Raw genomic sequence first — 13,372 nt, forward strand, 5'->3', positions numbered from 1 at the left:
AACAGAACAAATATTAACCACCGGGTGTGGTCTGGAGGCATTTGAATTATATGAGAGAAGGCTTACGATTTTTATCGTGTAGGCTCCACCTAAACAATGCCCAGACAGATGCTAGCCGCCCTGTCATGCCTTTTTAATTAGAAAAAGCATTGTGGTTAAACCAAACGGAAGGACCAAATGCCCTCAGACCTTTTGGCATAATCCCATGCCAGGTGGGAGAATTAACGTTAACATCTCCAAGCTCTACTTCTTTGTTCCCACCAACTGATCCACTTTCAAAAATCTATCTCCGGAAACCTTGCTCTTTTTTCTTAACCGCTCCACCTTGCAATCACTGCCCTTCTCTTTCTTAAAACAGAAGCCATTAATCCTTGCAACCCACTTCAAATTTTCTCATCTTCTTCCAAAGTTTCTATCTACTCTATTCTCTTGTCAAATGGGTAGAGGGGGACAAGACTCCGATTTTAAAGCCCATTTAGTCACAGAAATTTGCTCCATTTCAACATGCTTGGTGGCCTGCGCTCATACACGTGGTTGCAGCAGCGCTGTTAAGTCACATTTCATTGATTGGTATCGTGTTCTTGGAGTATGTTTTTGGGTTCTCTTTGTCATTTTCTTTTAAGCAGTCTTCTTAGATTGTTATTGAATTTGATATATCTAGATTTTTCCCCTCTTTTTTTTGTTCATGAATTTTATAGGTGGAAGAAAGTGCAGGCATAGATGTTATTCGCAAGCAATACCATAAGCTTGGTATGTTTTCATTGAGAGAATGGTTTTTTTTTTTTTCAATCTGCATTTTCATTTTCACTACGTTTTGTGAGGAATGCTTTTGTTTTTGCAGCTTTGCAACTTCATCCAGATAAGAACATGCATCCCAAGGCTGAAATTGCTTTCAAGCTTGTCTCAGAGGTTTGATTCGTTCTTTTCCATCTCTTTACAGATTGAAATAGGTTGCTGAACTCGTTAAAACCAAATAATTTTGTTCTTAGGATACTTCAGAGTTACTATTAGACCCAGAAACGATCATTTTTTAGTTTTATGACTTTTAGGTATGAATGACAAGAAGTTGGTATACCTGGCACTGACCCAAATTAGGTTTGGTTCACTGCTCAAAATTAGAATATAAATTAAATGATTAAGCTAATTATTTTTGATAAGTTAAATTTTTAAAATAAGTAGTGATTTAACATAGTATCAGACTTCTCTCATATCCGTAAAGCCTCCCAAACCTTGATAAAACCCGGGTTTTAACACATGGCCTGGTGAATTATTAACACAAAACTTTATAGATGACTCCCTTATGAGAATCATTATTAGTCTAATTTAAAGCAATGCAGTAAACTTGTGCAACGTGGGTGAAATATTGCAGCCAGGGAAAGGTTAAGATATATATGCCATTGGCCCACGTGACAGAGGCATATATAAATAGGATCTGCATGTTAGGTATGATGAGTTAAGTGCACTCAATTGCAATGAATTTCATAGAATAACTGTCCCCACGTACACCAAGGGCAGCATAAGTTTCTTTCTTTCTTCTTCATTATTTTTTATTATTTTCCTTTCAGAATCCTCACTTCAAACGTAAAAAAAACCCATGTGCAGGCATATACCTGTCTCTCCAATGGTGCAAAAAGAAGAGCCTTTGATTTGGAGAGAAGGAAAAACTTTTGCTTTGAGTGCAATAAAATTCCATATACGACCTGCAGTGCTCCTAGAAAATCCAATGCTTCAAAAAGCAGCGAGTGTAATCTTACAAGCCGGTCAAGGTCTCACAAAGTTCTGCAAGGTTTAAAAGGCATCAGAGAAAGATTTAAAGAGGAGGTCAAGGTGATAGAGAATTGTTTGAGGGCAAAAGCAACATCAAGGGAGGAATCCCCACTCTTCAATCCATCAGAATATTTATTCCCAAGAAACAACAACAATAACAGGACAAGGAAAGAATCCCTAGTCTTTAATCCATCGGACTACACATTCCAAGGCTACCCACATCTTAGAACCAGAATTTGCAAGAAACCTGACAACTTTTGGTACTTGCAATCTGGTAGAATGATGAATTATGAACAAGGAAGTAGGAGATATGACACCCCAATTTTTGAAGTAAGGTCAGAAACAGCAATGCTTAGAAGCAAATCTGCTTGTGTACGTTCCTAATCTTTAGGCTAGACAAGTGTGATTTATTTTATTGACTAAATAAAATGTCTTGAATTCTCATGAGAGGATCTTTTAAGCATAAGAAACTGAGTTGAACCAGATAGTTGCAAGAAACTTGGTTGCGGATCCATTAGGCAAATCGGGTGTCGAATAATCAAAATGGTCTTTAAGGTAAAGAATTTTCATAAGACTTTTCTGCATAAGTTCAATGCCTTGAGATTTTTCTCGGAAAAGAGTTTAGGAATTGACAATATAGTACAAGAAGAGGATTTGCACGCCACCCCTTCTTCCTGTATGTTGGAGTAGAGGAGCACAACGGGTGGGGATTTATTGCAATTTCCTGCTCAATGAGGAAGAGTATAAGGGAATTGAGTCCCCATGTGAGAGATGGCTCTCTGCTCGAGCAAGGGAGAGCCCCACCAGCCACATTGAATCACCCACACCCTTTTTCCTCCTCCTCCACGCCCAATCATGACAACCATAATTACCGCCGCCACTAGCACCATCGCCACTGTTGACAACCATAGCCACCTCCTCTTTACTATACCTCTCAAGCACTTCCTTAGAGTCGAACTGGCATCCATGGAGTAAAAAATCGACCCGTGGGTGAAGCAACCATCCCCCGGCTGCAAATAAAACTTGGAGCCCAAAAAAGTTTCAAGGATCACCCTGGTACTGTTCAAACACCAATACCCCGCACATTTTACAACCGTACACGTGTCCGTCTCTTATTTCATTTTATAAGTAATAGCCCTCTGAAGTCGTTCCCGGGCACACCTCTCTAGCAAAGGATAAGAGGTTGGGGGCAGTCAAATTATCAAAAAAGAAAAAGAAAAGCATGACAGATAGAAAACTTGGTAAAAACATTAACCATCAGTAGCTCTCCTTCTAAGGTATTGTACAGGGATTTTTGCTGCTTTTTATATTGTTATCAGCGACTCTTTTCATCATCAAAACCATCAGATAAATATGACAAGACACCCTGGATACAAAATTTCACCGCCTTAAGAAGGCTAGCAGTCCAAAAAATTTCTGTAGATACACTCTTTATGTTACATTAAATCCCTAGATGACTTGAATTGCATAAGAATGTGAATCAACCAGCAACACGCCAGATGTCATTTCTATTCCACTGAGTAACAACCTCATTCATCCACCATCAGTGACTTTAACTTTCATTTGCTGACTGCTTGGTCTCAGGAAGTTTGATAATCCCACCATCTATCAAGGGCTGCAGCTCCTCTTTTGCCAGTTCACGTACCTTAGAATCAGAGGATTCCAAGAATGCACAAATTACCTTTGAACTGCAACCAAAAGATAACATCAGAAATCACATCTCCTTTTATGCTAGGTTAAATGAATTAGATTTGAAATACAGTGTAGCCCTTACCTGTGACCTTGGGCCCACAACTTACTCTTCCCTTTCAGAGCTTTCTTCCAAAAAGTACGAGCAAATGTGGGGCAGTCCAAGACAAGTTTTCTAATGGTCCGACTGGAATGAAAATTGTTTAGGACATGCTCCTCTTCTGATTCTTCTGATGAATTGGCTGCAAGAGTTGCTATTGCTTTATGAAGGGAATTCAACTTGTCATCCAAAGTTGGGCGGAGAATGCCATCAAAACCTCCAGTTGCAACCTGCATGCATGACCAACAATTAGTCAAGGCAATGATATGATGGGTTAAGAAGTTAGAAAGGCAGCCTATTTCAAGAACCACATGATTTTTCTAAGAAAGTCATATTCCCAACATAGAAATTTTATCATGCCTAATTATATGGATCTGGTGAGGAAACAATGTCCAATACGACATTACTAGTTATCAAACACATAATATAAACCAAGAAGATCGTGACCATCTAAACAACAGTCAGAATTCCGTTAACATAGTAAATCGATAGTTGATGTATTTACTACCTCATATATGACTTCTTTGCCAAAATTTGATCGAAGAAGTTCTCCTGCACTCTCGATACATATATCAATTAGACCCTGCAAGCATTCCCGCACCCAAGTTACTCATCTAAAGTTAGTTTTTCAACAAGTAGATAAGCTAACTTAAGATCTAAATCTTAAGAGGTTCAAAATCTCATCAATAATGACCATTGATAAATATGAAGCATTGCATGCCACATTTCACAATCAATTGAAAAATGGATAACAAAAGCAATAACGATGCATAGAACCAAAAAAAGTAAAAGGAAAATAAAATATGATTAAAAAATCAGGAAAGTAAAGCAAACCTCAGCAAGACCACTATTGACCAACAACTCTTGCCTCCTTAAGAAAGGATCCTTTTTTCCTCCCTCAACTAGCTGAATATTGTCACTAGATGAAGTATTTGTATTGCCCTCAGCTACAGTCACTTTTGTGTCATCCTTGGCCTCTTCACCACTACATTCATCAACCTTCGAAGATTTTACTTCAGAACTTGCTTCTGACTCACCCTGCCAGTGGGCAATGAAATAGAGTTAGATCCAATATAGTTACATCACAATTCACACCAGGTTCTACAAGAAGATAAAGAGCTTTAAAAATCACCTTGGCACTAAGAGAAGGTATAGATAAATTGAGAGAACTCAGGTCATCAGGACTCAAATAGCGTGAACAATTTGGATGAAGTAGCTGCAGTAACAGACGCCTTCCGATCTAGAATTTACAAATGATAAATAGAAGCACTTAGTAATATAGATTTATAAAGAGTAAGGCAAAAACCAGACAACCATATAAATGGTCAACAGACAGAAGTTTGGGGTAATTTTTCTCTAGGTGACATTCTACAAGTACTGCCAAAACAAAAGTAATAGATAAACAAACTACATGATCCAAGATAAATAAGTCTTATGCACACTTCAAAGAATCATTATAATATTGACACATGAAAGGTCTGCCAGGCACATCAAAATAAATGCACATTAGACCATCCAAATTATTAATCATACATTTTAGATAAATTTTGATATCATCGACTAAAATATGTTAAAAAGGCGAGAAGAATAGAGACCTTATCCAAAACAAGCTCCTTTAAAATCTTTTGAAGCTCACGAATTATGGCCTGTTATCAGGAGAGTTTGACTCAGTGTCCATCAGAAAGTGATATTGCAGTAAACATGCAGAACAACGATTGAAATGAGACCTACCTTTGTTATTTGCTTTGTATCATCAACAACTGAAAAAATGCAGACAAGTACCTGAAAAGGTGATAGTAGAAAGTGAAGCTTATTATGAAAGTCTAACATATATTCAATTTCAATAATATAATGTAAAGAAATTATCACCAAAATGTAAAATAATAATGAACTTCATGAGGATACTAATTGGAAAGGGATAATCACAATACTTAGATGATTTCTTTCCAGTTATATTAAAAAGTATAAAAATATTTTTGGTACTCTTTGCACGGGGAAGATGTGCCAGGTAAATAGTCCTACTTTTGTCAACTGGATAAAGAAGTAGAGACTAATAAAAGTAGAGAGGAAATAAACTATATTAGGTTAAGCATTTAGCCTATTAGTGTTTTCCTGGTAATTCTGCACTCGGAGCTATAAAGAAGTATATAAACAAAATGATTATTGTCTTCCATCAAACTCTTCCAATGCTAATTTCAATATTTATAATCTCATAATGATAGAAGATAGGGGATTCCTCTTGCCTTTTTGGTATACCATTTTCCAAGTAGTAAGCTGGAAAAAATGTGTCGCGTGATCTCATGTGATGCAACTAGTTCAATTTTTTGTATCAAAATAAACTTTACTATCATAAATAACAAGCCCCTCTAGCAACAATTTCCATGTCAAGAAAGGGGTGCTTAAAAGGTACAGTAAAAGGAAGTCAAGTTATTCCAAATGTGTCTTACAAGTATTTGAACTTTTAAGATACATCTCAAATATTTCAGGCCATGACAACATTTACATTTCCAACATAATTTTTGGTAATGAGTTTAGTAAGGCATCACAAACTACAAAAATCAATATACAACTAACTGATGTATTTTTTTTTTTTTTTTTTGATAAGTAAAGATAGGAAATATATATAAACTAACTGATGTATTTTAAATGACATTTAGGAGGTAAAAGTCAGAAGACTAAGTACGGAAGCTAGAGATGTAAAGTTTTCCAGAAGAATAAGACTTGAACTGACAGAACCCTTAAATTTGAACTCCCTACCATACTCCCATACTGATCATGAGCAATCTTGGCTATGTGGTCTTTCATTCCTTTGATAATTTTCTTTCTTTCCTAAAATAGAACACAAAATTGAAGAAAAAATCAGGAGCCAACAACAATCAAAAACCACAAGAGTATCATAAAACGAAGAAATGACAAGTTTCTTTCCACTTTTTAATCTCTATTAAGATAAAAGTCTAAAATCAATTGTGGCAAACCTTAGCACTCCCATGCTTGACACAGAGCATCGCAATCCTGGATCCATCCTTGGTATGGATCATTCGAACAAGGAGCGGACCCGTCAACTGTTGGATTACATCTGTGGCAGAGGACTTTCAACAAACTTGAATTAGAAGACAGAAGAAAACTACCAGCAGCAGCAACAAAGGCAGGCAAGAAAACTGTCTCAAGCTCTCAAAATTTACAGTGCATCTTGAAATTTCAAAAACACCTGATCAGCTATGCTGAAGTACTCTATTAGCACCCTGTGTATGATAGAATGGTCAACTATTCCCTTCTCTAGAATTGGTTGAATCACTTTAGTCATGTGTCGTAAGACTGAACCTTTCTGTAGACCCAGCTTTGGGATTACATCCACTAACCTGAAATATATTAAAAAATAAAGAAAAAGTTAATTACAGCAGCATGGCAACCAGTACCATTTTGGAAGTTATAGGCATCTAAAACTAGACAAAAGAAAATCACAGGCAAGTGATCCAGTATGGTAAGAAGATGAGCAACTCTCAGAATAGGTCGCCAGCTTTCATGAGTGAAGATACCAGCCTTTTGACCTATCTGAATAAATCATTTTGCTATCTGATTAATAAAATACAATGTTGAAATGATAAGAACTAATCAGAGAATGTAAACTAACATCCTCTCCACAGAGAAGTTTGCTATCTGATTAATAAAATACAATGTTGAAATGATAAGAAGTAATCAGAGAATGTAAACTAACATCCTCTCCACAGTGAAGTTTGAGGGGAAAAATGGCTTAAACTTTACCTGCTCTCTTTCATTGAGACCAGATCCTTAAACAACTGAAGCTCTGTAGAATATAATTCCAACAGAAGTTCCTGCTTTTGGGTTGCATTTGCTGAGTCGTATGCATGCTGAAGAACTGCGGGGAAAAAAAAAAAAAAAGGGATATTAATGTTTTTTTTAAACAAAATTATTTAGAATATTGAAGCATCTCGATATTAATATTTTTAAAAACAAAATTATTTAGAATATTGAAGAATCTCTGTGGTTGGAGACAAATGTAGATGACTACCTAAGGGAAATACATTTGCTAACATTATCTTTTGAAATTAAATCGGCTGCATGGTAGAATTTTAATAAATGGTGTCATTCCCAAAAGAAAATGATACACATTATGAATTCACTTCTACTTCTTCCCCTTCATGGCTTTCAAACTCCATACTTACACTAACCATGTAGCAAGAATCAAAACCAATAGCATCAGCCTATACTTAGAGCAGAAAACTCCAGTGTTACTCATGCAAAAAAGTTAATCATTCTATGTGGCAGAAAAATAAATGATATCCTAGATTAAGGGATTGCATCACTTTAACACTAAAACGTATACAATCTAACTCGAGCATAACTTGGGTAATTACAAAAAATTACATAAAAATGTCAATATTTCAAGTTATAACCTGGGACATATCACTCTTGATAATCCAAGTACTTGGAAGGAAATCCAAGAACAGAGAAAATATGATTCAAAAAATATTAAAACATACCAACTGATCCAACCATGTGACGAAGAAGAGAAGCCACATGCCCATGGAGGGAGGAAATAAACCCTGCCAGCTGTTTTTTGGAGGCTGCAAAAAGAACAGAGTAACTTAACCTCTTATTTGCAGATAAAACACAAATGAACGACTCCAGAAAAAAAAAAACTCCAGTTTCTAAATTGATTTTTCCAAGCTAATCCATACCATTGTCTAACATTTTCTTCACCAAATGAACTGCATAGGTGTTGCACGCAAGAGTAAGAAAATGTGGCTGGAGCTCTTCAAATACCGCATCCCTTTCAGCTTGTGAACAGTACTTGACACAAGTCTATGGTGAAAGAAACAGAATAACTACAGGACACTCAAAACAAAAAAGGAATGTGAAATTCATCGCCCACCGCAAAGTGAAATCCAAAAAGGTACCTGCAGAACACGAGAAGAAATATGGGATCCTACAATTTCAGGAATTTTTCCCTTCATCTTTTGTAGAGCTTCAGTCACAAACCTTAAGATAATTGAAACAGAAAACAAAAGGTGAGAAAAATACAGGACGAAAAAATAGATAAAAGACTAACATGCCACATAGATGCTAGCTCCTAATACTTGTAAAATGTATCAAAATGCATACTTGGATCTGTCTTCTTTCGCAATATTGCGACACCTCATCTTTTCCCACAGAGATGCTAGCTCCTATTAGAAAATAAACAAATAAAAATTAAGAAAATGAATTAGCTAAAGTCGCAATGAGCTCAGTTAGTAAAATCCCAAACTGCAAAATGAAACCTATCCTACAATACTTTTCGTTGGTAAAGGTACCAAATCCCCTATGCTCATTGGAGGTGGTCTTGTCCGCCCTCAATGTTCTGCTAGGGTGGCCAGCAACCTATAGAATGTTTTGAAGTTTTTTTTTTTTTTTTTTTATCTATATATATAAATCTTGGTATTTAGGAATATTGATTCAATTCAAGTGACAACATCATGTCTTGTCACCAAATTGAAGAATCAAAATGGTCTTTCCACTCCAACCCCTTGTATTTCCAGTAATACACATTTCTATTCTTAAAGGAATGACCGTTACGGGTACCAAGTGTTTAGGCACAACACTATGGCAGGCGACTATTGAGCATTGGTTTGTTCAACCAACATAAAAGAAACATATCGAAGTAAACACTACTCACATGCTCAAGAGTGTAATATCGCTTCCTCTTCTTCTTCCTAGCCTCTGCGAGTTCCTGCAATAAATAATAACACATTCAAAACAACACCACAAATAAACTAAAATATAAAACACGCAACCTCTAATGCAGTCCAACACATTCAAATTCCATTCATCCACTTATATCAAATTTGCTAATTGGGATACTAAAACACTTATTCGTGTCATAAATCACCACATAAATTCAATTAACAACCCTCAAAAAGCTCTCTTTTCCTCAAGTTATACGCACACGAAGAGAGTGTAAGTGAAAATGGTGACAGAAATCGACCTTGGCGTTGATGCGACGCTCTCGCTTCGACATCGGCTTCTTTTCCTTATCGGTTTCCGATTTATCGAACTTCATTTTCGGTGATTTGAACGGTTTGGTGGAGCCCTTGGCCGGATGATACGACGGTTTCGGGGCGGCGAGGACCTTGGGCTTCTTGGAGGTGGCGCAGCGGTCTGGTGCTTCGGTCTTCGCGCCTGGAACTTGCTTTCGCTTTCTGGTCTTGTCGCTCTGCTGCTGGTGGTTCTGGTTCTTCGCCGCCATTGGAGTGGAAGCTCTTCGCGCGGCTCTTAGGTCTTGCTCTGTGTTGTTTTGTGGTCTCAGGTCGAGGGGACGGGGTTTTTGAGGGTTTTTGGTTAAAGCGGGCTTGCGGTGTTTGATCTACAATTTCACAATTTCGATGGGTACGTTTGTGCAATTCTTTAGGTTTGGGTAGGTATTAAAATTCATTGCCAAAACAAAAGGTCGGTATTAAAATTACCTAAAATAATTAAATACTTTATTTCTACCTTCAAGTTCACCTAGAAAACAATATCAATTCCCTCCCTTTCTTGTGCGGACATGTCAAAAAAAACAATATCCTTATGTCCCCAAGAGGTAGCTCAATCGGTTAAGAACTACACTTCATGAAGTGAGGGTCACTAGTTCGAATCTCCTCTCTTGTGTGGACATGTCAAAAAAAGAAAACAATATCTACCTAAGATCCGAAAAACACCAAGAGAAACCATAGCTTTTCTCAAATTGGATATAGTCTTTTACAAGTAGGTTCCCAAACAAGTCAACTTTAGCACAGCCAAGTCATATATATATATATTATTATTGTTAAGGCTGCTACTAGATTAAACTTTTAGCACTTGTCTTGAATTGTTTAGTAGTTAAGGTTAATTAGATTGCTTGTTTTCTAATTAACTACAACTAAGGAGAGATAGGAAATAGTTCCAATTGTAAATATTTAAAGTATGAATTGATATATACTTGCATCGATGATCAGTTGTAAAATTCTGATGGTGGATGTTGACTTAGACCAATGTTTATTCTTTTGATTGATTTCGATACTTTAATTTGAATTGTTCTTTAGTTGTTCTTCTTAAAATTGTTTTTGTTATACTCAAACCCCTATCCTTGTTCACGTAGCATAAAACTAGGCTAAATTCTCTCCGTGGGAACAACACTTACTCGCACTACTACATGTATTTTTAGAAGTATAGGTTTTATTTTTGGTTGCTTGCGACAGCACATCAAATTTATATATATATAAAAGTCGAATCACTTTAAGAAGTGCCTTAATATTGCGACATGTAGCGTTAACCATTTTTTTTAAAGGATAAACCGGTTTTTTAAAACATAATTTTTGAACCGATTTTTTAAGAGTGAACTAGTTTTTCAATAGTGAACCGGTCATTAAATTAGCTTAATTAAATGAATTTAATTATATTTCAATAATTTTTCTTATATGTGATTTCTTTAATTCAAACATTTAATGCACAATATTAAGTATTATTAATGTCCGAATTAAATAAGGAAACAAATAATACAAATCAAATTATTATGTATTAATACTTTTAGTCACTTTAATATTTTTAATTCAAATTTAGAAAAAGACTAGAGAAGACGATTTTTTTTTTCTACATATACTTTGTGCATGTAATAATAGATAATTTATAAGATAAGAATTGTTTTATTTTTTATTTTTATAAATAATAAGCCATTGAAAAACAATTTGATTAATAATAGACTATCTACAAAATAATAAAGCCTACAAAATAAAGATCTCCTAATTATTTCAGATTTTTTTTTTCTCTCTCACTGATTTAACTTTTTTTTTCTTTTTTTTTCTCTCTCTCTCTCTCTTCCCACGTCTCTCTCTCAACTCTTCAAATATAACAACCTAAAAAATCATGTCCCCAAGAGGTAGCTCAATCGGCTGGGACCACACTTAATGAAGTGGAGGTCACTAGTTCAAATCTCACTCTCCCCTCTTATATGGACATGTCAAAAAAAAAAAAAAAAAAAAAATCCTTCAAAATCAACTTGAAGTAATTCTTCTTCTTAATCTTCCATGTGTATGTTTTTTATTTGAGAAAAACAACTTCAAGAATTAACTTTCTTTTTTTTTTTTTCCCTCTCTCCCTCTCTCCACTCTTCAACAATAATAATCTAAAAATTCAATCCCGAATTAATTCTTATTCTTAACCTTTCAAAAAACGCAATTTAAAAAAAAAAAAAAAATTTAAAATTGTGTTTATTAAAAATTGAAATCTCAAATGAACCCTTAATAAGAATAACACAACCCTCTCCAAACAATTATAATTGAGTATTAACTGTATTTGTAGGTTGTTTATTTTTTTCGGTTTGTTATTTGATGAAAATTGCAACTTCTTAATTAAAATAATAAATTGTTTGGATTTTTAGTGGGCTAATGGAAGATTATAGTGTGTATATTTGATTTTTGTGCCCAAAAAAAAAGAAAAAAAGAAAAAAGAATATAAACTCTTTCAAAACTTCAAAAAAGAAAAAGTACATATTTAGTAATGTACTGGTGTATAACATTTAGTATATATTTTCATTAAAATATGTGATAGATTTTTACACACACCTATTTTAACTTATAATGAAAAAATAAGATGAGATACATTTAGGTTTTGAAATTAAATTATAATGAAGAATTCCGTGCATGACGCGGGTTATGTGCTAGTAATAATAATAATCGAACCTCGTCATTCATTAACATGGATGAGAAAGATCAAATTGTTCCGTAAATACAGTGTCTAATACAATTGGGACAATCCTTAATTTAAAGTTGTTCACCATTTTGATACAAATACAGATCAAGTCTTGCATCTCTCACCAATTGACTGTTTCTACTCCATTCACATTCCTTCAGTTCCATCACCTTCTGACACAACTTTCTAAATCACAAATCTCTACTAGAAAACAACCAGAGCTATCATAGTCTCAACAACTATCGGGTCCATAATGTGTGGTTTCAAAATGGTCGCCAAAACCCCTCCCTTATGGTATCTAACAATTATGACAATTTTGTTTTCTTAACCACGACAGCATCTTCTTGTTGCTTTTCTTTCAGTCCCAAAACAAAAATGTTATTGAATTCAATAAGAGACTGAATCCCATCTTTACCAATTGAGAAAAAGACAACTGGCATTGGATCAAACTCATCATCGTCCAATTATGGGGTTCCCAATAATTTCAAGGTTATAATCATCATAGGTTGTATTAATTCTTTTACACCAATAATTGTTTATTAGTACCCGTTTTTATGTAATTTTAAAGAAATAACATCGTCATAAGCAAAACATCCTTCAGCCAAATATTTTTTTAGGGTTAATTATTTGTTTAGTACTTAAGTTTTTACATTTTTATTTTTTTTCACTAAGATTTCAATTTGTATCACAGACAGTACATGACTTATGGGTAAATATCAATTTAGTACATTCGTCACCATTACATCGGTCAAACTAACGGACTACAATATGGGTAGTTTTGATTACCTCCTATGGCTAGTCTGGGGGTGGTCGATAGCTTATGGGGAGTGACATTTGGGGGTGGCCGAAACCATCCCCAAAAGGCCTTGGGAGTGGTTCGGCCACCCCTAGACAGGCCGTAGGGGTGACCGAAATTATTCACATGGCAGTCTAATAGTTTGACTGACGAAATAGTGACAAGGGTACTAAATTATTATTTACACATAAGTCAGATACCATTTGTGATACGAATTGAAACATAGGTAAACAAAAATAAAAACTTGAAAACTTAAGTATTAAAAAAATAATTTACCCTATTTTTTATTTTATCTTTTTTTATCATAAACACTATAT

At 35.0% G+C, this 13,372-nt stretch overlaps 2 protein-coding genes across 2 annotated transcripts; one reads left to right on the forward strand and one right to left on the reverse strand.

Moving 5' to 3' along the window:
• Positions 1-307: 307 nt before the first annotated feature.
• On the forward strand, positions 308-2,151 carry LOC132184230 (Chaperone DnaJ-domain superfamily protein). Its single transcript, XM_059597820.2, has 4 exons — positions 308-586; positions 699-750; positions 842-909; positions 1,603-2,151. The coding sequence occupies exons 1-4, from the start codon at positions 437-439 to the stop codon at positions 2,149-2,151; spliced, it is 819 nt and encodes a 272-aa protein (XP_059453803.2). The 5' UTR covers positions 308-436.
• An 844-nt stretch (positions 2,152-2,995) lies between these two features.
• Positions 2,996-9,933, reverse strand: PUM24 (pumilio 24). The gene is made up of 17 exons (XM_059578084.2): positions 9,540-9,933; positions 9,231-9,284; positions 8,681-8,742; positions 8,476-8,557; positions 8,257-8,380; positions 8,059-8,142; positions 7,319-7,433; positions 6,765-6,915; positions 6,532-6,645; positions 6,314-6,385; positions 5,288-5,338; positions 5,152-5,202; positions 4,689-4,796; positions 4,391-4,594; positions 4,065-4,139; positions 3,542-3,786; positions 2,996-3,455 (listed from the first exon to the last, which is right to left on the reverse strand). Exons 1-17 carry the CDS (start codon positions 9,798-9,800, stop codon positions 3,320-3,322), a joined length of 1,989 nt encoding a protein of 662 aa, XP_059434067.2. The 5' UTR covers positions 9,801-9,933; the 3' UTR covers positions 2,996-3,319.
• Positions 9,934-13,372: the final 3,439 nt, after the last annotated feature.

Source organism: Corylus avellana, chromosome 2 (genome assembly GCF_965113065.1).
Source record: "Corylus avellana chromosome 2, dhCorAvel1.hap1.2, whole genome shotgun sequence".
Lineage (NCBI taxonomy): Eukaryota > Viridiplantae > Streptophyta > Magnoliopsida > Fagales > Betulaceae > Corylus > Corylus avellana.